Source organism: Lampetra fluviatilis, chromosome 26 (assembly GCF_964198595.1).
Source record: "Lampetra fluviatilis chromosome 26, kcLamFluv1.1, whole genome shotgun sequence".
Classification (NCBI taxonomy): Eukaryota; Metazoa; Chordata; class Hyperoartia; order Petromyzontiformes; family Petromyzontidae; genus Lampetra; species Lampetra fluviatilis.
Window position 1 is genome coordinate 12,910,280 of NC_136300.1, and position 26,137 is coordinate 12,936,416.

The 26,137-nt window shown below is 53.6% G+C and overlaps 1 protein-coding gene across 15 annotated transcripts in view; it reads left to right on the forward strand.

Annotated features, from left to right (window-relative positions):
* The window catches only part of ZFHX3 (zinc finger homeobox 3), a 325,534-nt gene that overhangs the window by 252,696 nt on the left and 46,701 nt on the right, over nucleotides 1-26,137 (forward strand). For all 15 annotated transcript variants that reach the window (XM_078868818.1, XM_078868814.1, XM_078868816.1 and 12 more), the window contains one exon: nucleotides 7,597-7,879. In XM_078868818.1, the coding sequence (XP_078724944.1) occupies nucleotides 7,597-7,879 (283 nt within the window). The remainder of the gene's footprint in view (nucleotides 1-7,596; nucleotides 7,880-26,137) is intronic.

Below are 26,137 nucleotides of genomic sequence, written 5' to 3' on the forward strand. Positions count from 1 at the left end.
GAGCATTCCAGACGGCCGCAAAAACGCATCTGAAAGCGCGCGATGCAGTGGCCGTCTTTGATAGATAGTTTGCCAAAACACGTCGCTGCGAGGATGACCGGAGATTGCGAGACGGGTACTGGTAAAGGGGCTGATGCGTTTGGCCGTTTCCCACGATCGCTGTGTGAAGATCTAATTGGTGATCTGTCGGCCTACGCAGAGAGGCAGCTCCCTACGTCCCGTGACCCGTGCCGATTGTGTAAATTCCCGGTTTGCGCGGCGCCTCTTTTTAAAGCCGGCCGGGCCAGCAGGTCGGTGATCCGGGCCACACAAAAACTTCCCATCGTTCCCCGACCGTTTAACGGCGCCGTGCACTCCTCCACGCTCGCTCGGGCCCGCCCGGTGACCGCATGCTGCCGGGCCCCCTCTGCGGTGCGCCGCTGGGGCTGACCGCTACTAATCCAGCGCCGCTCCTCCGGCCGTCCGCGCCGCCCGACACGACGGTGGGGCTAGAGCGCGGCCGTCGCCAGATGGAGCAATGAAAATGTTATTAATCTTACTCTCGCCATAATCTTCTCAGCGGGCGCGTCTGATAGCAAAATGAGAAGCCCGCGCATTGGTGTGCCTGGAGCGTGCACCTTTGCGACCAAAAAAAAAGAAAACCCCTAATATTAATCAGAGGGGAGATGTTAAATTGCGCATTTTCTTGAAGGCAAGTTTGCAACGACAAAGAACGATTTTTTTCCCCCTCGCCCCGCATTTGCATTATTACAATTGAAGCTGTGCGAGATAGCGCGAGCTGTATTGTGTCCGCCGCTTGTTTTTTCCCTGGATTGCTTCGCCTCGGGCCCCTTTCATCTGTGCGCTCTCGAGTTTGTCACGGGTGCTGGAGGGCGGGCAGGGGGTGGGGGGTCTGAGAAGAGGAGCGCCAGCCCCATTGGCTCCGAGTTCTCAACTCCCGCTCGCACCGAGACTTTGCCAGGAGTCACTGCGACTTAATTTCTGTCATCGATCTGTCACATCTTGGCAAATGCGAGATTTTTTTTTTCCCGCACGGAGGGGTAATCATTTTTAATGCTACCCTCCCAGCGCCCCACCGGTCCTGCGGTTTCATAATCCAGTAATTGCAGCGGTGGCATCGCGGTGGCATGGATTGAGGCGCGCGCTGCATCGTCAATATAAACAGCAGCGCCGAGGCAGTTAACAAGACACTGTGAATATAAACATTATTATAATATTCATAATATAATTATAATAATAATTATGAAATGAGTGTCACTCATACCCCACCCCCCTCCGCCACCACCACGAGCAGCAGCGGCTTGACAGCAGATGTCAGCGCACGGCTGTTCCCGACTTGTCCTGGGTGTTACGATGGTTGTGGATCGTGAGGACACAGCTTGTCCCATCGACCCCGCCCTCCGCCCCCCCACCCCCACCACATCTCGGGCCATCATTACCGTGATTAAACACTAGCGTCTAGAGCTTTACAAATGAAAAGGTGCCATTCACGTCCTCCCGAGTCTTTTGTGTGCAGATCATAAAACTGCAAACACCGAACTGCAGGCGTAGGGCTTTGCGGCCAGGATTCCATGGCCGGCACATGGGGACTGACAACACGGGGCTTGGGCAGTCAACTTGTGCAAATACAGAGCTGATAAATGCAACTTGCTGATGGTGTTTTTTTTTTTGAAGCTTCAGGGCGCGTTTTGTTGCTCGTTTCTCCCCCCCACCCCCCACCATCCCCCCCCACTCCCCCCCCACTATCCCCCCCCACTATCCCCCCCCACTCCCCCCCCACTATCCCCCCCCACCATCCCACTATCCCGCACCTTCCGCCACGTTCTGTTCGCTCGTTAAAAGCGGAAAATGGTCGTCTCGCGATTTAAAGCCTACTCCGTTTAGTGCGTCGCTGAATATTTAATGCAATTATTGTGCCGCCGAGCCGCGCAGGCGCCAGATAATTGGCTGTAATTAGGGTTGAGCTGTAATCGGGCCTGATCACCTCATCAGTGGCAGGAGAGCCGGGCATGTGTTTGGACTGGCCCTCTCACAACAACTCATTAAAACGGGAGTTGTATCGATCGCGAAGTTTACGCGCGAGACGCTTAAACTCTGGCAATGCATCAAGCTGACAGCCCACCGTGAAGTGATTTACGGTCCGCAAAGTTGGTATCTAAAGCAGACGCTACTTTAGTTAAAGAGAGACTTTGTTTTGCGGCGAGCCTTCCTTCTCCGTGTATCTCGTGGCCGAAGTTCCACATTAATCACGTATTGAGCACTTTGCAAGTGCTGCCACTCCTGAGTGCTACGCTCCGCTTGTGTGTAAAGGAAGCCCTGTGGTGCATTGATCGAGTAATTAGGGCTGAATGTGATTGAGCGAGCAGATACACCTTCGTAGCAACCGCAGTCATTAAACGGCTTCATTTCCATTTACCGACGGGGCTTACAGCCGAGGCGGGCCGCTTGTCTGGCCTAATGTTCCCATGACCGCTTTATTGATGCCCCCCCCCCCCCAAATAAAATTATGAGAGCAAGCAGGCTCGCTCTTTAAAGCTGGCGGGCCCTTTTTCCCCACAAATAAGAACAAACAAGCAATCGTCAATTTGTGGCTCATTTTTTTATCGATTCGGTTTTACGCTGGCAGTAATTTATTAACCCGGGGAGAGTTGGTGGCCTTTTGCTGACTGGCATAGGGTGGGGGGAGGGTCACTACTTTTGTGTGGAAATCTGGTCAACATTCCCCCAAAAAAAGAAATGGAGCGCATTTTACAAATATGAGGGAGCGTGCGTGCGTGGCGGGCGCGTTTTGGCGTAACACAATACCCCGCTTTGGAGTAATAAGCCCACAGAAGAGAGCTCCGTGTTGCTCATTTGTTTGTAATGCGGCAGCACAAAAGGTGGGGATGATGAAGCGTGGATTGTAAAAAAGCCTTGCAGGTGTCGCGTGCGGAGGCCTGGCCCAGGCGCTTTGCCAGACGCCCCTGTACGGCCGGAGGCCGTGCAAGAGGCACGTTGTGTCAACACGTGGAGCCTGTGTAATTAGGGGGTTTCACCCGCTGCCTGCTGCTACAACAACAACACACACACCGTCGCGCTTCCTGCAGCCTAAACGTTATGCATTTGCGCTCGGCGAAAATGACGGGCTCGTGGAAAATGGAGGCGCCGGGGTTTTTTTTTGGTCACACTCTCTTTTGAAAAACACGGTCATTAGCTTAATGATGTCCTCGTGCAACAAAGGCCGGCGCTGGCGGTTCATCCGCACGCCGGCGGTTCACCCATACGCGCGCCGATTGTCTCTCGGACGCGCCGCCGCAGAACATTACCTCGCTCGTTCGTATCTTCATGCAAATGTCCCCAGGCGGGTTCCCCAGGGGAGCCGTGTTCCGGCTGCCTCTGCCGGATTGCGGGAAATGAAAAAATCGACGGGACAGAGATGATAATTCTCGCTCGGATGATTGGGAATGGCGCGCCTTCCTTTCCGTTTTTTTCTTTTCCCTCCCTTCCCCGGCTGTCTTAATTTTCTGACGGCGTTCACTTGTGGAGCGCTGTAGATGCCTGCCGAGAGAGTGAGCGGCAGGGCCCAGGCAGAGCCGCGCTCTCTCTCTCTCTCTCTGTCCTCCTGTCTGCGTTTCCACCGGAGGGTCCATGAAATATGGATTATTTCAGATACGTGGGAGAATGGTTACACTATTGGCTTCTTCCCCCCCCCCCCCATTCTCTCTTTGCAGTTTTATTTACTTATTTATCTCCGTGTGTTTTGGTGGTACGAGAAGGGAGGAGGAGGAGTCCACGGCGCAAAGTTGTCAGCTTGGTTTCCAAAAGGCTGCAGAAATCGATCCGGGGCCAATTAGCCGTTGGCCATGATAAAAATGGCCGCTGTAATGGCCAGCTCTGTCTCCACCCAGGTGGGAGGTGGAAGGGGTGGGGATGGGGCTGAATTAGCCGTTTGCACGCCGAGGTCGCGTGGCCCGTAATGGCGAACAGGTGCGTGCGCCAGCGACGGCTCGAGCCACCTCTTGTTTACCCAACCGCTTTCTTCTGAATTTTCAAAAAAAGGTCCATGTGCGTTCTCTTTAGGATGGAGCGGAGGGAGAGCGTCGAGCGCCGCCAGAGTTCGCGAAAACGGCCGGGGGTCGCGTTCGTAAAGTAGCGGTGCCGTTTCACCCCACCGGTTGTAAACGGCGGACCTGGCCTTCGTCCAAACAACAGGGTTCTATGTTTTGGGGTCTTACGGCAAATGCTAATGAAGGCTTGGCACTTGTTTGGGTACCACCGCCACAAACAAAGATGACCGTAATTAAAGCCGCGGCATCCTTGGCCTCCCTTAATCTGCCAGCCACAGTTTTAATTAAAATTATCGGTCATTCTCGTGGTCTCGAAAAGCTTAAAAAGGGATACATTCATAAAGGCGCGCGAGGGGTAGGGCCAAGTTAATGAAAATGATGTTTGCACCTGGCAGAGTAATATTAATCCGCCACTGCCTGGGTGGGATTTGCTCGGCCGGGTTTTACAGCCTGTTATTTCACAGTCAGAGGATTAGAGCCAGCACCAAAAAAACACAAGCAATTTATTTTTATAAATGTGTAAAGGGAGTCGGAGCTGGGGTAGGCAGGGGCGTGGGGGCGGAGGGGACGATGATATGGGGGCGGAGGGGGATCTGAGGCTTGGTGGGGGGGGGGCAGAAGAAGTGGGGCAGTTTTGGTTATAAAACCGCAGCCATCGCCAAAAACTTAAATTGCTTCTTGCGTCACGCTGTCCTCGCGAAAGTGCCCGGTTGTGGTCGGTCGCTAAGGGTGCGTGCGTGAGAGTCGTCCGGGGTGCGTGCGTGAGAGTCGTCCGGGGTGCGTGTGTGAGAGTCACCCGTCACCTAATTGCGAATTTGGACTGCGTCGTCGGCAGCTGCGGCGTTTTGGCAGCGGCCGCTTGACTTGAACAAAAAAAATTCTGCTTTGCAAAAACAATCAGAAGTGCTGATGTGGACGGCTGTTGTCATCGGCAAACAAAGGCGTTTTGCATGAATAATTCAGCCGCAGGCCCCCCCAAGCCCCTTTGGCTGCCGGGGCCGCGGTCTCTAGCCCAAACGTGTTGGTAAACGAGGAGATGAGGGCGCGGGTTTTCGCTGCAGCGACGACGACGGTTCCGGGCGAGCAAAAAGACATTACGAATACCCGAGGCCAATTCGGCACCGTCCAACAGCCCGCCAACTTTCCGAAAGTGGTGCAAAGGCGCGACCCTCCAATGAAGCCGTGATTTTAGACGTAACGACCGAGGATGGCAGCACTGGCAAAAGCAGCTCAATCAAATAATTCAGCCTGCATAGTAATTGATGTAAATAGTTATCAGATTAACATAATAAAGAGCAGTCTAATATAATCTGCAGGTTACCAAAAGGGGGGTTTTGTTCTGCCAATAATCCTCCCTTCTTCTCTTAAGCTCTTTAGGGGGGGCCCCGCATAATTTGTAGGCTGGGTGGAGAATAGATGGGAATCAAGCAATGTGGAATTTGATTGGCCAAAATACAACTTTCCCAAATAAGCCGTCCTCTTTCATCCCGGACCGTTAAAGACCTTCCCCGTGGTCTCGGCGTCCGGAGAAAGGACAAGCCGTGACTCTGCGTCGGCGCTCACGGCTTGCTCACTGTTTCCTTGCACGGCTGGAGATTTTTTTTCTCTTCTTCCCACCCCCCCCCCCCCCCCCCGGAAAAAAGAAAGCATTATTTATTTATTTCGCATTCATCCCGCTGGTGCGCGGGGATTGAAGCCCGGCGAGGGCTCGGAGGTGATGCGGCCGCTGCAGAGGAAGGCCGCCTTGCTCTTCCCAGCGGCCGCGTGCAGCTCCGACGGCCCGCCGGCGCGCGCCGAGGTGACGGGACGAGCCGGCGACGGAGCGCGCGACGACCGCGACGGTTTATTTTTTGTCCGTTTGTTTGCGATTTTTTTTTCGAGTTGCGGGATTTACGGCAAGTGAGCGGGAATGCCGGCGGAGCGAATATTAACCGAATGGGCAACTCGCCGCGCGTGCCGGCTCGCGTGTGATTCTGTACGATCCGGTCGGTATTGCGCACGCGGTTGTTTTTTGTCGTGCGTTCCTCGTTTGCTTAACTGCACGTGCTCTGCGGAACATGTGGCCGACCGCGCGCTCTCGTTTGCGGTTCGTCTCGTGCTCTGGCTCTACCGAGCGGAGAGGAGTGGAGGCGAGGCGTGCAACGCGTTATCCGCTCGCACCCTGCTCCTGGACCATGCATTTATCCCTAAAGCGAGAAACGTTGCCTCGCTGGCATACCCCCCCACCTGCTGCGTGGACGAGGGCGACGTTGGTCGTCAGTGTGTGGTGCCAGCGTGGACATGCGTGTGTCGAGGAACTGTGGTGCATCGCTTTTGCACTTTGACCTCCGCGAGCTTGGTTTGATTCCCAGCGAGCGTTAAGATCCATGGCAAGAGGTGTCTGCACCTGTTCTGCTGTCCTCCATTAGGTCAATGCCACTACAAGTGGGGACCAGGTTTGCTCTGCGAATATCGGCCGTCTGCGGTTCTGGCCAAGAGGCTTCCTCTAGTGCCTCGTTGGACTTTAATATGTGCTCGCCAACTGCACTTAACCACAGGTTATTTGAGGCGAACACTGGGAATAGCGTTCTTGAGGGGAGCCAGGTGTTCTTCTACTCGTGTGCCTGGGTGCACAGATATCCATGAACGCAGGAAAGCTGATCGTCTATACTTCACCGGTGATGACTAGTTGAACCAAACCACTACAGTTGTTGAAACGGTTCGTTCAGTTCGTACGGAGGTAACGAAATGGAAATATCATTTAAACGTAACGCGCTGAACTCGGTAACTTTGACGGTTTATCTATGTCCCGGCGACTTTTAAGTGAAGCTAGATTGGAGGCCATGGGCTTAAGCCCCCTCTACAATGGTTAGAAACGTGCCGTTTTAAAGTATTTGTCTGCTGTGAATGTCCACGTGATAAGCCACTTAGTTGTGCTGTTATTTGTGGCTAGGTCGACTTCTGAAACAATAACTACGTAGCTCAGTGAGCCTTTCCTGGTAAAATAAAATAAATAGTTTAGTTTGAGTTTAAAACTCCGAACTGGCTCACCAAACGAGGCAAAAGCCGGTGTTCTGGCATGAAGATAAAGATGGGGAACGGGTGGAGGGGGAGGAGTGTAGTCGTACTTTCATGTCATCGTCATTGTTATTAGTCACCTTTTGTAATCTTGGGAGCCAGAGTTGGCTTGTATGGAGCCCACTGGCGGCTGCAGTACTATATGGATCGGCACGAATTGTTGTGAACTGTTGTTATGATGGGCTTTTTTTTTATTAACTCACACTTATATATTACCAGGTGATGATGAATGAATGAAAGTTTTTTTTTTTTTGCAAAGGACATTGTTGAAAGTTTTATTTTCAGAGTTTCTCAGCGCCTGGTTTGGGCTTTGTAAGGGGGTCAAAGAGCCATGTAAGTTTTCCTAAATTTGGCAGCGTGGCGGGAGTGTTCTAAAACCTCCCGGACCCGTCCCCCACACACACGCGGCGAGGAAACACTTAGCACTGCCCTCCCATCTCCTAACGGTTCCCTAACTCTCCCCCATCCTCCTCCTTCCGTCCGAACCCCGCAGCACCTGCAGAAGCAGGAGGCCTCGTCGCCGGTGGAGGGCTGCCTGTTCGTGTGCACGCTCTGCGACTTCTCCACGCACGCCAAGCTCGCTCTGCTGCAGCACGCGCGCTCGCTGCGCCACCAGCAGAGCGAGGGCCTGCGCCGACTGCAGCAGCTCCACCGAGGCCTGGCGCAGGAGGCTGCGGGGGCCGGCGGGGTCACGGCCGCCGGACTGGGGGTGGCGGGCGGGGAGGACGAGCTGGCGCAGATCTTCTGCGTGCGCGAGGCGCCACAGCCGCAGAGCGGTGAGTGGCTCGCATCCACGGCGCGTGCGTGTGTACGTACGTAAGTGCGCACGTGCGTGCGTGTGGCTAATACGCAGCAGTGTGGCGCAGTAGGCAGCACAGGTGGTGAGTGCGCCCTCAGTCAGTCGACCCATGGCACCTGGGGTCTGTCCCATGACCTCCTGCCAACAGTGACCCATCCACACTTCACGCATCCTCAAAATGCACCTAGCTTGGCACAGGTGCTATGGTGATGTCACCACCACTTATCCGCGAATGGCAGCTGTTGCTGCGATCGTGTGTTTGTGGAAGGGAGCGGTGGATGGCGGTGATTATCCCCTCCCCGTGCTACGAATCTGGCGACAAAAGTTCGATTCCCGCTCATGGATAATGTCGGTGACGAATATTTAAACTGGGCCTGGGCCTTCCTGAGGTTAACTGTGCCTCATGCGAGTACCTGGTGCCGTGTGTAAACACAAAGCACTGGGGGGCGGGGGGGGGGGGTGGTGCTGAGCACCCACCTCCTCGTGGGGCATCCCAGCATTAATACGTGCTCACTAACAGCACTTGCCCCGGCAGTCTGATCAAGGCTACGTGGGGGATCTTTGTTATTGTGTGTGTGTAATGCAATTGATAACACATGCTCGAAACGTAAGGTTTAAAGCATGCTTTGGCTGTTTTTGATTTAATAGAGTGTCTAGGAGAGTGACAGCTCTTCATTGTCTAATCCAGCAATATCAAGAAGCGGCTTTCGTAGCGCGCACGTGTATTGTGCGCGTGCGCGAGTGCGTTCGTGCGAGCGCCTGCGCCCGCATTGGCATTTGTTTTACTTTCGCTCGTTTCCATCACACCGGTGCGCATGGGATAGAGCGCAGGCGGGGAAGGGCACCCGCCGCAGAGGTGCGGGGCGAGCAGGCGGTGGGGAAGACACCGGGGAGAAGAAAGCACTCACTTATAAATGTTCTGTATCTGAAAATGAGTGTTCACACATGCATCACATTAGGAACTCCAAAGCTGTAATTCTGTATTCTATTTGTTTCTATAGGGACCCACTGTCACGGCAAAAAAAAAAGCACCAGCTGCATTTTCTACGATACGTTATATTACTCACCAACTTTTCTTGTCTGCTTTATCAATTTACATGAAAGCTTTTCCTTTGGATCACCGCCACCTAGCTAGTTAGACAATGTCTGCATCGGACGTCCCTTCCCGAGGAAGCAACGGTGCATTCACAGCGGACGGGCATTTCAATAACAGATAGGCCCTGTGGTGGGCCGTGGCAGCTGGGAGGGTAACCTGACCTGGATCGGCAAGGGGTCGCGCCCCACTCAGGAGCAGGCACACCTCGTCGCGTCTAGACGGCAGCAGAGGGGGCGGCAGCAGCAGCAGCAGCTCGCGTCGAGGCCTGGGCTGCGGCGGCACAGCTTGTTCTCATTAGGCCCATCAGATGGGGAAAATGTGAGAGCGCGCAGGGTTGATGGGAACCACTTGCCCCAGGCCCCCCCGCCTCTCCTTCACCCCGCTCGTACCCCCCCCCTCCTCGCCACCTCGCCCTCTCCCCTCCACCTTGCTTGCTCCCACCCCCACCAACCCCTGCCATCAACCCTCCTCTCCACCTAGCCTGCTTCCCCGGCTTCTCTCCGAGGCATGCAGAAGGTTACAAAATCCAGCCCCAAAAGGTTTCCATTAGGCAAACTTTCTCCCCCGGTGTAATCTTTAATTTCCGCTCCCATTACGTTAATGCCCCTGCTCCAGATTTGGGACCCATTTTGCGGTTTGAGCCGCAGACAAGAAAGTAGCAGAACCATGTGGCTCATTAAAAAACCAGGGAATGATTAAGATTTATGAAGTGCTGTTGCGTGCGATCCACAGCTTTGGGTAGGAATGCTGCTCAAGTATTTTTTTTCTCTCCCCTCCACCAAATCTGAAATTCATTTCTAAGTTTATTAGATGTTGTGGAACTTTGCCACGGTTCAGAGTTTTAGAAAATGAAAAATGAAAACTGTAACACATATATGGACATTGGCTGTGCCCGCAGGCTTGTCCGTCATAATTCTAAAAGGTTAAAAATTAAGAGGGTAACTTCAAAGCACGGAGCGATCCTGCCCAGGAATACCGCGTGTAGCGTTACGGCGGTGCGCCAGCGCGTCGCGGAATATTGGGGCTGGAAATTGAAATGCGTTCCTGCCCATTACACGATAGGGTTGTACTTCAGCAGAATACGATTTGAAGGGGAGAGCTTTGGGAGGGGGGAGGGGCGGCGAGCGAAATCATTATCAGAATGCGAGGTAACGGGGCGACTTGGAGGTGAGAGGGAGGGCGGGGGGGCAGGGGGGCGTTCGCGTAATTGGAAAATTGAACAATGTCATGAAAATTACTTTTGTAAGCAAAGCTGCTTTCAATCAGCAGAGTTTTTTAGTCGTGCATAAATTGATTCAGTGTGAGGGGCGGGGGTTGGTGGTTTTGAGCTTGGCATCGTACCGGGTCGGGGAGAAACAATATTGCGTGTGACAAACGCGGTCAAAATTAAGCGGAGGTCGTTACGAGGGCCTTTGCTGACTGGATAAGCCGTTTCCCTCCGCAAAACTCTGCCAAGATGTGTTTTAAGCTGTCAATTTCCGTCACAATAACTCGCATTCCAAGGTGTCCTTCAGGGCACGGGGAGCCACGGTAGTGCTGCGATGGCGGAGCAAAACCGTCATCCCACGTTTCATGACACCTGTTGACTCGTTTAACGTTGGCTGGTGAGGGATGCGCGTGATGGGGGGGGGCGGCGCACCGCCCAACCATACTCGCCACACACCAGCCAAAAATACAAACGCAAAGATCCCCCCCTCCTCCGTCAGTCTTAACAGACTGTTGGGGCAAGTGCTGTTAGCGAGTGCCTATGAAGGCCGGCACAGCCTTCATAGGCACTGGAGATGTTTACGACACTGGAGATGTTTACGACACACCCACACCAGGTACTCATTTGAGGCCGAGTCGATGTAGGGGAGGCCCAGAACCGGTTCGGATAATTAATCGTCACTGGTGTTAGCCGTGAGCGAGAATCGAACTCAGGTCTCCGGGTTCTTAGTGCAGCATAGCGCTAACCGCTGCACTACCGCACACGAAACAACAAACCGAACCACACATGGTCTAACCACGCCAGCCACCACATACAGAGCCCTAACAGCAGTAACCACGTGAAAACAACGCATAGATTCCCACTTCATAGAATGTAGTAGTGATAATGATAATTACTTATCGAGGAAAGCCACACTTGACTCTATTTTTGGAGGGTCCTGCTACATTGGGTTTTTACTTTAAGATGTGTTCAGCCAATTAATGATGAGTTGTATAAAATTTTGATTAAAGCTTTCGTGACTGCAGGGATTCATATTCTTGGTTCTTTCGGTAAAGTCACACCTGATGTTGATTGCTTGTGTTGCAGTCCAAACGTCGTGAGAATTTTTATTGTTTTATATTCATATTATTTTATTATTTCCCTTCTACGTGACTTTATCGAAAGAACCAAGAATATAATGATGAGTTGTGTTCATGCAAGTGGGAGGAAACCAGAGCACCCAGAGAACCCATTGCATGCGAAGGGGCAACACTCTATCCCCGTACAGATGGAAACAGATGGCGATTAGTCCACTTTCTGTACTGCTTTTTCCTCGCAAGCCAGGGCATGGCGCCTCCGCGACGCTCAAGGGAACGTAGTTTCACAACATTTGCGTGCGATCCACCAACCCCCGCCTCCACACAACCTCAAACGCAAAGCCTAATAGCACCAGCATACTCGACGTGAACATATCGGTAAAACATACAGAGCTTGACTACGCCGGCCAGTGCATCTACGTATGTATGTTGAACTTCTTTCGCACCATACATAGCCAACCGTGCTAATCGGAGTTGCGCGGACCCTAACCACACGAATTGTAACCGCACCAAACCAGGACACAATCCCTAACCACACCATGCCAAGGCAGAGAGTGGTGGTTGTAGCAAACTTGGCATTAAACGCATGGAATCACCGGCTCACAGTGACGAAATTTGAGATGAAAAAGGGAAGTTTGGAGCTTTTGGCTTAACGAAATTGTATAACTTTTTTGAAAAAAATCTTCAATATATAAGGCATTAGCGATAAAAGAGACAAATCTGAGCGTGATAGAATTATTAATAATCTGGAGCTACAATGTTGATGGTTCCTTTTTGATCTAATATCTCTGATGTTTTCGCTCTAAGCGGTTGATTTGGCGGGGCTCTCAGGCCCGTCCGGCACATTTTTTAACAAATGTACATTTTCAAGCCGAATTACAAGCCCACTGATACGGCCGGGGGGATGTCTAAATTGAGCTCGGTTGCTTGGAAAGGTTATTAAAACTTAAAAGTTGAAGCACATCTTGAGTTAGTTTTAAACTCATTTTAAGATACCAGGTGGGTAATTTGCCAAAGCGCACAGCTCGCATATCACTCTGCTCTCACGGGCTCGCCGCCCTTTGAAGTCGCTGCCAGCGACGCTCTGCTCGTCCTCCCAGTGGCGCTCACAAACGCATAAATCCAGGAAGCCCACAGAGCTTACTGATCACAGCATACAAAACGTATTATTTGCTTTGGACACGTGTTTTTTTTTTACCCCTTCCTCACTCGGCACAGAAAATTCAAATTCATTTTGCCTAATGCCTCTTTTACGCACAAGATCTGCTAAGTCTGTAAGTTGAAAAGGATGGCTGTAATGTGTGCAAGAGGAGGGAGGGACGCGGCGCTCAGAACTTCCTTGCCGCGCGCGGCAGCCAAGCCGCCGCTCGCCACGCCAAAGAGTAAACGCGCGCTCGTGTTTCGCTACCGGGGGCTCCGCTTCTTGAGCGGCTGCCGATCGTGATGTAACACGCTGCTGTGCCGCGCCGGCGAACGGCTACGACGCTAAGGGGATGGCGGCTTACAGTGCGCTGCGCGGCTCCCGGCTGGAGGAAAGGAAAAAACAAGCAAAAGCTCGGCCACCGTAATAAACGTAAAAAATTCGAAGGTCGAATAAACACGGGGTGCGCCAGTCGGCGCACCGCGGGACTCGATCGAGGGTAGCCGCGAGCGGCCCCAGAGCCATGGACTGTAAGGGCCGGGACCTGCGGGGCCCTCCGCTTTCTAATATCCAAACACCACTGCGTGTTGGTTTGCCCCCTAATGTCTTGGCAACTGGGAGTTTTGGAAAAACATTTTACGGCCGCTGTATATGTTCAGCGCCACAACGAGCAAGGGGCCCCGTGAGCTGCGCTCGTGCACCGCTATCTCCTCGACAATCTCGGCATAGCCATTGAAATGCAAAAGTGGTTTTATTAATCGCGATTGGGGCTTTTGTTTTGTAAAGATGCGGGATTTACGTTTTGATGCTGGATGACGCCGGGGCGCGGTGTTGGGTGCGAGAGCAACTGCCGCGTTTGTAAAAAAATTATCTAGAAACGAACCGTGTTTACCGTTTCTGTCCTTTTTGAATTGTGAATATTGGGGAATTCCTGCAGAACTGCGTGACGTCCGTTAGAAACGATGCTCATCTTTCTCCGCGCTGACGGCTCCCGTCTCCCAGGGTGGCAAGTTCGGGTGAGCGAGACACCCTCCCGGTGAATACCCGCGCAGGGGCTGCATGGAAGAGAGGCTCAATCTGTCGCGTGGCTATTAGAGTGCTTTTACCGAAGAGGTAGGGGAGCCTCTAATGCTCTTTTCTTATTTATGAGTTCGTTTTGTTTAAGAAACAAATCAAATTATGCGCTCGGTTGGGATGGCTTTGACTTGCGAGCCCCTTGCCATTGTTTAAAAGCCCGGAGGATCGCAGCGCGAGCGGCTCACCACAAACGCCAGGGGAAATTCAAGGTCAGCGTTATCTACCAACAAACCTTCCCACCCATTACAAAATGGAAATGAACCATTATTCTTCGGCCCTTTTATCGCTCTATCTGCCCGAGGCCAAAAACTGGTGGTGGGTGGGCGGGGGGGAGAAATGGTTAAACCTGTTTACTGCGGTGCTCCCTGGCATCCAACCTGTACTTTGTGGCACAGGTAGAATGAACCTCACCCCGTCGTGACATTATCAGGAACAATGCGCGTCCGCGGCCTGTTATTCGATTTTCTCTAAAGCGAGCCGGTGTTGCCTTCCAGCCGCGGGTTTAAATGGCCAGACAGTAATTACGCGAGGGGCGCTCACTGCGATCGCACGTTATCCCGCGTGTCTGTCTCTGTTGGGACGGAACTCGGGGGGGGGGAGGGGCATGTGGCTGGCCTCGCCAGGACCACGGGCCACGGGGGCCGGTTCGGCGGCGAACAGCGCCAAGCGTTTTCTCGTGGTACAGGTGGTGGCTGGCGTTCCCCCCCCCCCCCCCCCACTTTGACCAGAAAATGCGGCATCGGCACGTTAGCCTACCGTTATTTCCAAAATTCACTCTATGGGGGGAAGGGGGGCGGATGGCGAAGCGAGTGGGAAAATAAATACGGGGGGAATATGCCGTGACACAATATAATTCGTTTAGTTTTGCATTATATAGTTATCTATCGAATTGCTCCCAGCACGTGGCACAAAACGTCCAACATTAAGCTGACACGGTACAGCAAGAAAACTAATTGGAGAGTACACCCACAAAAAACCTAGGCACCGCCTCTCAACTCCGCAGTTGTATCAATGCGTGCGGCCGTTTTGCCGTTTTCCTTGATAGTGCAGTGTGGGTTTACGTGCACAAGTTGCAATCGGGCCCGGTTTGCGAGGAATAATAGCGAGCAGATTTGCCTGATGCGGCACGAAGGAAGCGCCGCCGTTGGTAGCTCGGCTGCAGGAATGCACTCGAGCGGCTAATTTGTTCACTTCTCATCCGCGGGTAGTTATCGTACTGCTCCGCACTCAAGCGCCGCCGCAAAGACACAACGTGGCAGCCCCCCGTGCCACGATTGAGCCGTCTCCTCCGCAGACTGTGCGGCGAGCCGGCAAAGGTGCAGCATTAATTGAGGGTGTCCTGCTTTTGATGTCGTAATTCGGGCTCCGTGCTGCATATTGTAAATGAAATTACGATGGCCCAAAAGGCAGCGTTTTTTTTGTAATTTCCCAGCGTTCTCTGTCGCCCTTCCGTCAGCCGATAGTAACATAATAATAATAATAAAGCTGACAGGCAGGCGCCCAATAATCTCTGTTGGATAATCCGCGTTGTCTCCCCTCTCTCATTCCTTCAGGGCCTCGTGCAGTTATGGATCCATTAAAAGCCTTTCATCGGACTGCCCTCTGCCATTTTAATTACACATAATAATCGGCCAAGCAGAACGCACTGAACAAGATGCTCTTGTCATTGCTCCGCCCGCCCGCCTGCTCGCCCGTTCGCTCGCTCGCCCGCCTGCGTGACATTTCGGGGGGGGGGGGGAAGCGTATTAGTGCGGCTCCCCCACGCTCGACGCACACCTACCCCTGAGATAGAGCCGAGCTGTCAGCCATCAAGGCCAATATTGAACGTCAGTGCCCAATTACAAAAGGTCAGCTGAACTTTACTGTTCCGAGGTATTTTTGTGTTTATTGATGGCCAATTCATAACGTGCGCTCCCCGCGCCGCACACCAGTCCGGTTCGGGTTTTGGCTGAGAACAGCGGCAGTGGCTTTTGTGTTTAAATGGACGCATTTCCGTTCGGCACCGAGGTTTGTTTAGCGCGAGATCTTTATTATTTTCACATGGCTAGAAATTACATTAACGTGGCTTTTGAAACTCGTTTTTGCACTTCATATGTAATTGACATCTCCGTGAGGCGGTTATCCCTATCTATTACACGCGCTCAGCTGCCAAAACGTACAGAGAACCACGGACATTCCACATAAATAAACAACACACTGTCTCTGGTATTTTGCTCTGGCAGCTGTGTGCGTTTCACATCGCTATTCATTCCAGATGTGGCTGAAATTTCAGCCTCCGAAAACGAGGGCCCCCGAGTCACAGCCAAGCGCGCGAGCCCGAGCCACGCCTGGCTGAGAACAGAGAGCCGCCCCGGTTGACCACAACACCCGACGCATTTGGCGGTTCAGAGCAAATGTAACCACACCATTCCCACCGCAGGAAGACGTCCGCTCAGGAGGCCGGCCCCCTGTCTGTCACTTCCTCCTCCCCCCCCGCCCCCCCAACTCCCGTCGCACGTGGAAGCGTTTGTAGTCGTGTGCGACGGAGCGACGGCTCCTCTGTTGTTTCAGTAGCGTCGGGATTGGCGCTGCGTCCGATTCAACCGTGTCGTGGCCTAGCTCGCGTGCTTTTAAAAGTAAAGGTGCAGCCCTGCAATTGCTCGCTCGTGCCACTGCTGGCGGAAAGGCATCCTGGAGAGGGAGCACTTGAGAGCCCCCCCCTACACCCTCCAGAGAGTTTGAGGCCTATTGTTCTACACTGGCAGTCTTGTAAGGGGTGGGTGTACCCACACCTTGCCCCATCACGTGCAACTTGCTCATCAATTGACCGTGGTGAACCCATCTACGCCGCTGGGTGGACAGAAGAAAGGGGGGGGTCGGATTTAAGAAACATGGGCGTGTACACCCTCACAAACACACAATCGGCGTGTACACTCCCACGTATACATGGGCGTGTACACGGGCTCCAATTATAATGATTCAGCGCTATCCTCCTCTTTTTTTATTTGCCCCGTGTTTGTTAAGCCTTTGCTGACAAGGATTTAAAAAAAAAATTTACCCAATTTTCATTAGTTGAAGTCCCAGTGTTTAGAAGATGAAACGCGCGGGCCTTTAAAGGCCCTCCTCATGTAAGCCTGCACCGGCGCACGGCCACACAGAGCTAGCAGGGCGGGGGGGGTGCGCGGGTGTAGAGGCATCCCAGAAATTCAGGGCCAGTGCTCTTAGTGCCAGAAAAGCCGTCAGTGACAGAGTAGAGTAAATAAAGCCAAGCAGCACATTTGAGGTGTCGGGAGTATTTTTTTGCTTCCTCCTCCACCACTTTCGCTGTTTGCTTTAGTGCCGCTTGTTCTTAAAGAGCAACCCAGGAATTCCTTGAGGAACACAAAGCAATTATTGTTTTGAGGCACTTCTCAGGGCCTCTTATAATGCACATTTGCCTGAGGTTTGTAGGGTCAAGGCAACTCGGGTGTGTGTATATACATAGTGCTTATAGAGAGGGGGCATTTATCAATCCAGGGAATTCAACAAGGCCATAATAGTGGTTCGCTTATAATAGGAGCACATTTCATAATTTCAATAATAATTATTATGGGGGTCTAACAAGGCCGTGTGCATTACACATGCAGTACGGTGATGTCACGTGACTTGCAGGACATGATGGAAAGTTTGGACCCTTTTGTGGTCACAGCTGTGCCCCGCTTGCCGTTTGGGACTCTGGCCCGGGTCTCACCGTGGCTCTTCCAAAGACCTGCCAACCCCCTCCCCCCACCACTAGAGCTCTCATCAGTAGCAGGAGCCATGGCAATCCACTGCTGGATGAAGGCTTCCACATGCCGTGTCAGTACTCAGGAGTGGTTTGACCATACTTCACCATGCTGGTCAGTGCGGGTTGGCGAGGAATTGGGGGAGACCCAGGACTGGTTCGGACATCGCGCGTCATTGACGTTGCCTGTGGACGGGAATCAAACTTGGGTTCACAGCACAGCGCCTGAATCTCTGTGCCACTGCTTCACCCATCACTTACGACAGTGGCACAATTGTGATGCACAGGCACAGCCCTGCTGTCAGTCCACTGCTGGATGAGGGCCTTCCCATGCCGTGCGGGTCGTAGAGGTCGCTTGACGACACTTCACCACGCTGGTGAGAGCAGGTTGGTGAAGCTGGAGAGCACAGACGAGTACAGTACAGCAATGGATGTCTCTCCAGTGACCTTGACTACCCAACACATAGCTCCTCAACCCTGTGGCAACACGTATGCGCGCGTGGCGGTCGCCCATCCAAGCATTATCCAGGTTCAAACTTGCTGAGCTGAGATTTGACGAGAGCTGGCGCACCGTGGGTGATTTGGTGATAAGTAATATTCGTAACGGTTCACATATAATACAGGCATAAGAATAGTAGGCCACTTTAGAATAGTGTTCCTCAGAAAATAGTGGGCTAGCTTATATTGGTGCACGGCTAGGGAACAAGTATCTAGCAGCAGAAACTACTCCTCATATCCACTTTTGTGATTGTGCCTATAAGTGAGAATGAGAACGTGATTGTCCCGAAGGCATTTTTTGTTGTTGGACAAACACTTGTGCGTGTTAATGTGAAGTCAACATTATCTCTGTACGATGCCAATGTTTGACATGTGAACGGAAGTAAAATTTCACGGCACGAATCAATATTGTGCTGATCTATAGCCATACTTGCAAAAAGAAAAACGTTTAGGTTTTCACTCGGCACAGGCAGGCCTAGGTGTAGGCTTTCGGTGTTATTTGGTTTTACACCGGCGGAAAGAACTACAGAGACCAGAATCGTCTCGTTTGCAAGAGTGACGCGAGTTGAGAGTGACGACTGAGGCGACCACGCAGACACAAGGAGACTCCCATGAGGCATTGCAGGCAGGTGTGGCGAGGCACCCCCACCCCCGCCCACCGACCAACACACCGAGCAGTAGCCACTGCAGATCACCCGACACCTTGAGGCTTTGTGGCGAGGCGTGGTTGCAGCCGGAGACACCGATCAGGTGTTTCTTCTGAGCAAGCGGACACCAGCGCATGCCATCAGACATTCTGGGAGAGACAGACGCCGTTGGGTATTGGTGATAGGTATGGCCGTAAATAATGAGACGCCATCATCCGTTTACAATGGGGTCCGGCCACAACCGTAGGACGTTTCCTGGTACAACACAAAGTCCCCATTTGGGCATTTACAGTAGGTCCAGAACCCTCAATGATAAGAAACTATCGTGTATTGACAATAGGGCAGCCACAACATGACGACCGCATCAGGGATAGGTCTGACCACAACCAAGAGGTGTTGATGATAGGTCCGGCCACAACAATGCATCGGTGCAGCCGTACAAACATCGTGATGCTAAAGGTCACAGGGTCCAGCTCAGGCCACGGGGATCACAAAGGGGACTTCTTTTTGTTTAACCAAAAAAAAATCCTCTGTCAACAGCCTCTCCTGCCAATTCCCCGGTGCGCTTTCATCCGGCAAACAAAGCCTATACGGCTGTGCGGGGAGCCAGCTGTTTTAGATGAAATGCTCATCAAAGATTCCATATTCTGCTTTTCTCCCGCCCGCTCACCCACCCACTCGCCCACCCCCGCCCGCCCGCCAACACTCCTGCACCCGCCGCCCGAACCCCCCCCACCTCCCTCTTTTTTCTTCTTCTCCTCCTCCCCTCCCCACTCCCCCGCTCCTCCCCCACCACCTTGAGCACAGGAGATGTGCCGGCTCCCGTCGTATTAATTTCGGGTGAAGTTAATACCTTCCCTACCTCATCCCTGTGTTTGGCAATCAGAAAAGAATTACCATGGTGTGAGTTTTATCTGCCAGCCTTTGTGCTTGGGTATTACCCGGGTCTTAAAATAATCACACAGATTAGACCCGGCTCACTCCCACCTGGGGAATGTTGCCTAGCGACCGTGGGCAGCAGGATTTTTTGGGGACGATGCTATGGGACTTGGGACAAAAGGGATTCACCCCCTCTGCCATTGAAGGGACCTTGAATTGGCTGCGTGCATTCATTCCAGTTGTGTAAAAAAAATAAAAAATCTTCCGGATTTGCTTTAATCCCCAGAATGTTAGACGGTCGTTCGCTCTGCGTAGGCATTTACGCGAGGGGGGCTAATTAATAATGCTCCGGCTGCGCGCTCTGCGCTCGAGTGGCGGTGGTGATGATGGCGGCGGCGCTCTTTGGTGTGGAGCGTGGCACCGCCGTCCATGCGTGAACCCTCCTGCGTCTCTCGGCTCTACCTCCTGGACAAAACAAAACAAAAACCTCCAGCACCGTGCCGTGGCGCCACGTCGCGTTGTTTTTTTCTTCTTCACGAGCGGGTTTCGTGTGACCGGTTATTGCAGTTTAAACGTAGGCTGTCTTGCCTCATCCTGGCAGTGTCGTTGCAATTTGTGGGTTTTTTAAACTTCCTGAAATGTAAAAAGAAACGGGAGATCAGTGAAGAGCTGCGGCACTGGCACTCAAAGAGGAGCACGGAATTCTCATTTCCCAGGGGAGGTGAAATATTTCACATGAACGCTCAGGATTTTGACACATCTCGGGGTTTAATTTTTTCCTCGACTTTATTATAAAATAAAAACAAGTCCCCTTTGTTTTTTATTGATGATGGCAATCTCCTGCTTCGAAATGGATACAAACCTGCCCGTTGTGCATCTGTGGAGTATTTTGTTTATTGCGGTGCCCGGAAAACGAGACATCCAGCGAGCGCGATGATCGCACTCAAGTTCATTTTTTTGTATTCGCATCTTCATAAAGCAAATCAGTACTTTAATGAAAAGTGTCACTCCTTCAGCGTGCGTCTGGCAATTTTGAACACTCCGACTTGAGCTCCAAGCACTGAGCACCCAGCACCGTGCCCGAAACGATTCCCGCCCCGCCGATGGCGTTCCGTTGAGCGCCAGCCCAGACGTGGGGTGCCATCCGTCCCACGGCGCCGCCACCGAAGCCACCAACACGGACTCCGCCGCCGCCAACACCACCGGCCACACGTGGCGGCAACCGGAGCGGCGACGCGGCCGTCCCGGCGGCGCGTTCGTGGCCGCAACTCTCCCCCCCCCCACCACCCCCTGCCCTGCCAACGGTTGCAATCGGCCTCGAATTGGCTTTGTGAGGGCGAGGGCGAGGGGCCTCCCCCGGGTTGACTCGGCCAAGACCTCGTGCCTGGGAGGCGGTGGCTCCTGAATGTGGACGCGTCTTGCTCTGCTGCCGGGCGTCGCGGGGCGAGCGCTCGCCCCCAACAACACGCCGGCGCTTGCAAGCCGATGGCCTCTTCTGCCTTTTGCAGAAACACGTCCAGGCTCTGTGCGTGATCTCTCACACTCGCGCTCCCACAGAACTTCCCATTGCCAGTTCTCGGATTGTCTCCTGCCAGTGGGGGGACGCTGTTACACCCGGGCACGTGAAAAATTCCCACACGAAACTTTTTTTTGCAGAAACATGACTGCCCACGGTAAATAAACTTGAACATTAAAATAAAAATCAGCATATACAAAGCAAGAACATTTGGTTTACATATTAACCCAAAAAATAATACCTTATTTTTAGCAGATAAGGATATTGAGTGAATGGAATTACTTCCAACTTGAAGCGTTTGGATTATTTTTTTCACTTTCATCCATTTCAGATTATGGAATTCATCTTTTTCAACCTTTTGGCATCTAATGAAGATGCCTGGGGAACAACTGCCTACAGAGACGCTAACGAATGTCCAGTACCCATCTCCTGGGCGGCAAACCTATGCTCTGAGTTTGTTAGAGGCCGGTTAGAGCCCCTCTTTTTACATGTTAATGGAAATGTCTATTTGCATGCAAGTATTTGTCGGGATTTGTTGCCCGTGAGATGATTTGTTACCCGTATCTGGAATTTCCGGCGACGGTGGGTGGCCTTTCCCGTGTACACCAACTCCCATTTTGCGCCTACGACGAGAGAAAGACAGAGGAGGAGGGGGGCGGGGGTTTGAATCGGCAATGTCTCTCCCCGCCCGGCTCGGCGGGACCGGGGGTGGGGGAGCCGGCACGACGGAGGGGTCGTGGCCTGGTGTCTAAACGCTCGCCGACGACGTCCCCCCGCGCGTTGGTGCTCGTTACGGCGAGACGGTGCGCCCACATCAGGGCCCCGGGTACAGGGCGGAGTGTGTTTACTCTGGTCGTTGTGCGTTGGAAAACGTGATTCATTAACGACCTGTGGCCATGCGCGAGGATGGCCCTTGTTGAAATAACATCGTTGGGTGCGCAAAAAGGCAGGGTGACAAATCAAACAAATAAGGTGCACGAATCGACACCAGTGCCCGCCCCGGTGAAATACCGTGTGCGCGTGCATGTGTGCGTAAAGCATGCATGCAGCAACACTTAAACAAAAACAAAGATCCCCCTCGTAGCCTGATTAGACCGTTGTGGCGAGTGCTGTTAGCGAGCACCTAATGAAAGCCGGCATGGCACGCGAGAGGGGGTGGGTGGCCAACATCAGGCCCGGCCGCATTTGTCTGTCCAGTACCGATGTTTACGCACCGTGCCAGGTGCTCATTGAAGGCCGAGTCGACGTAGAGGATAGGCCCAGGAGGTGGTTCGTGTATCCGCTGCTATGACCGATCGTGAGCGGAAATCGAACTCTAGTTGCTGGGCTCGTAGCGGGAGTGCGCTAGCCCCGGCACTACCGCGCCCTACAAACGCGTGCGTTTGTCGTCACTGCCCCCCGCACTCTTCGCCTTTACAGGTGGTGCCTGCCACGAGTTATTTTTAGTGCCATTGTTGGGGGAAAAAAGTTGAAGAAAATCTCTCCCTGGATGAAAAATAACGAATGGCGCAAACTCACCAAGGGTTGGGCATTCACGCCGGCCATTGCGGTGGAAGATGACTCTCTGAGCTTAATGACCAGCAATGACTCACATCAGTGACAGCCATAGCCCCCCCCCCTCCACCACCTCATTCCCTACCAACCGATAGAGTGGAGCTTTGGTCAACCCACGTAAACGACACGTCTTTAGGAGGCCTCATCCAGATAAAGAAAAAAACTAATTTGATATTAATGTTTAAAATATTTTTTCCCCCCAAATTTATTCCTATTGTACAATGTGCATCTTTTGTCATGAGATGAATAATCCAATCAGAACTCTCATCTTGTCATGAGGTGAACAATCCACATGGAACTCTCAGTGAGTGTCCATCGCGTTGTGTTCTCGTGTTCAAACCTAAACAGCGCACTGTTAAGGCAACTTAAAATTATTTTGTTGTTTAATTTTACCAGGTAAGGCCCACTGAGCTATGTAGCTCTTTTTTAGAAGCAACCTGGTCACAAATGATAGCTCAACGAAGTGGCTTATCACGTGTGGAAACGTACAGCAGTCAAATACTCTAAACGCACGTTGATTCTAAATGTGGAGGGAAAAACCGGAGGACCCGGAGAAAAACCCACACAACCACGGGGAAAACATGCAAACTCCAAATATACAGCAGGCGTCAGGGTCGGGATCGAACCGACGACTTCCTGTATACCACGCGAGGGAGTTAACATCTCGCCACCTTCAGCATTGCGGGTTGCCCACGGGTGCTCATGGGTGCCCGTGGGATGCACGTAGGAAGCACTCTGTTTTCATTCTCAAAGTTAAATCATCGCTAATTAAATACAAATCCACACTTCATGTAATTCTTTTGTGCGCGCCCACACGCAATAATTTCCATGCCGGGCTGAGACCATCAAACTCGCTCCACCTGGGAGCCTGGTTTAATCACAGGCAGGGGCTGAAACCCGCATTTGAACCCAGATTCTCATCCGCTCCGGCTCGGTCCTCCGGCTCCAGAGCCCCACCCTCCAGAAAAGCCGCTATGCATTTAGACATGGACAGCGCAAAAGAGGTGTGATTTTTTTTCTTGTACGATTCGAAGAGCTACAAATCTTACCGTGAGTGTAGAATGCTGCTGCCGAGTGGATGTGACGCAGCGAATCAACTTCCAGTGGCAGCTCCATATAGTTCGGCAATTTCCGAATGCGCTCATTAAAATCTCCGAGGCGCTGTGACGCTGCGTTCACCCCGATTTCATTTGTTGAAGCGAACACTCAGATTCGTTTTTTAATTCATCCGATTGACGATGCTACCCAAGTATTGTCTTACGTTGTCATCTGTGCAACGAGAGAGAGGTGTTACCGCCTGCCGCCCCGTATTGGAGCGCCGCTGCTCCCCCGTCTAATCTGCCGCTATTGTTAAGCCAGCCGGTCAGACAGCATTAAGGACAGAGAGAGGGGCAAGATAATGGATGCTTGGGTAACTGGATTCTGGCAGAACAACAGGGCGTTGAATGGGAGGAATTAAGGTTTAACCCGACTGTAATCAGCACCTAATAATCAGCTGTCCCTTCGTGGGGGGGGGGGGGCCCGGTCCCGGTCCCGGTAAGGCAGCGGCACCACCCCAGCGGTCGCATCCACGGGTGCGTCCGCTCGCTAGCCCCTCGTCTGCGCTTTTTAACCGGGGATGTAATCGCATCTAACGGCGCCATTTCACGTGTTCTCGGCACTTGTTCAATCAAGGTCGGTGTCAGGATTCCGAAAAAATTGCGGTAAAAGCCCCCCTCATGTTTACACCGCGCTGGACCCAAGCGGCTCGACCAGCCGTTGACCGGCGGCATGAGGCCGTGGTTGCGTCTTCCGGTGCCGCCGTCTCTCGGCGGCCGATTTCGGTCGCGCGCAGCTCGCCCGGGGAAACGGCCACTTGCAGAAATCCGTCGCCAGGTAAATTATTCCTGGGATTAGCCCAGCCGCCAGAATGAGAATCCTGATTTAGAGATCCGGCGAACGTCATCTTTTGCGACATGGGGGAGCTCCGCCGTGCCCCTTTTGGGCGGCCGCGGATTTTCATTTAGCCTTGTCATGCCAGCCTCCTGCGGCCATGGCAGTAACCGCAGCTTGCGCCTTGTTGCGCACTCCTGGGACTCGGCCGCGCTCGCAGGCAGTCGCAGCCGCTCGCGCCAGCCGTGCCACATAATCAGCCCCTGGGCCGCCCACCGCTGAGATCTTATAAAACTTGGCGCACTTGAATGCTAATCGGATAATTTTCTCCCGGCCTCGTATTATCTTGTGGTGGGTTGGGTTTTTTTCTTCCTGCACGTGCTTAAAGTCTTTTGTGTTTTGTCTAACTGCCGGCGACTGCTGTTGGCGCACGCCAAGCGAATGTCAAAGGGACCGCGTCGGTGGAGGGGAGTGCGTGCGGGTGGGCAGACGTGCGCGCGCGCGTGCCGCGTGTCTCTCTAGAGAGATCCCCGACCGGTCGGACGTTCCCTGCTCCCCCGTGGCCTCCAGAGGCCCTTGCTTTGAGAGCCGAGGTGAATGCCGCCGCTACTTCGTCAGATGCAGCTGACAATCTGTCTATTGTTTTGTAAAAACAGGAAATGTTAAATATAATCATAGGTTTAGCTTCCTGCCTTGCTGCTGGCTAATTATATAAAGCATCAGGATGTTGCTGTCGGTTCCCATTAGCTCGGCGGGGTGGCCCGTGTACGACTCGGCTCGGCGAGACCCTCGCCGATCGGCGTCCTTCTGGGCCCATTGCGCAACAGAACGATGCCGTTGTGTACAAGGACCGTCGTACATTTTTTTTTGTACCAGCCATGGTCAATCCACCGCTGGATGAAGGCCGCCTCCCCAAGACATCACACCATATCCCGCGATTTGGAAACGTAACGCGTGCACATTGATGTGCGGGGGGACAAGATCGTATGCTTTATTCTGAGATCATGCGGTTATTTCACCAATCCTCGCCACTTCATTCAAGGCTGTCCTCTGCTGTCCACAACGTAGCACATCTACGCAGTTGCCGATATAACATCCAAACATGCACGGTGGTCGATAATTTTTTAGGGTAGAGAGGGCGCGGGAGATGAGGGGGAGGCGCGGGAGACGAGGGGGAGGCGGGGGAGACGAGGGGGAGGCGGGGGAGACGAGGGGGAGGCGGGGGAGACGAGGGGGAGGCGCGGGAGACGAGGGGGAGGCGGGGGAGACGAGGGGGAGGCGGGGGAGACGAGGGGGAGGCGGGGGAGACGAGGGGGAGGCGGGGGAGACGAGGGGGGGGCGGGGGAGACGAGGGGGAGGCGGGGGAGACGAGGGGGAGGCGGGGGAGACGAGGGGGAGGCGGGGGAGACGAGGGGGAGGCGGGGGAGACGAGGGGGAGGCGGGGGAGACGAGGGGGAGGCGGGGGAGACGAGGGGGAGGCGCGGGAGACGAGGGGGAGGCGCGGGAGACGCGGGGGAGGCGCGGGAGACGCGGGGGAGGCGGGGGAGACGAGGGGGAGGCGCGGGAGACGAGGGGGAGGCGCGGGAGACGAGGGGGAGGCGCGGGAGACGAGGGGGAGGCGCGGGAGACGAGGGGGAGGCGCGGGAGACGAGGGGGAGGCGCGGGAGACGAGGGGGAGGCGCGGGAGACGAGGGGGAGGCGCGGGAGACGAGGGGGAGGCGCGGGAGACGAGGGGGAGGCGCGGGAGACGAGGGGGAGGCGCGGGAGACGAGGGGGAGGCGCGGGAGACGAGGGGGAGGCGCGGGAGACGAGGGGGAGGCGCGGGAGACGAGGGGGAGGCGCGGGAGACGAGGGGGAGGCGCGGGAGACGAGGGCGCGGCGCAGATCCAATGACCGGCCGGGTGGTTCGGCGGTAGAGCGAGTCACTCGC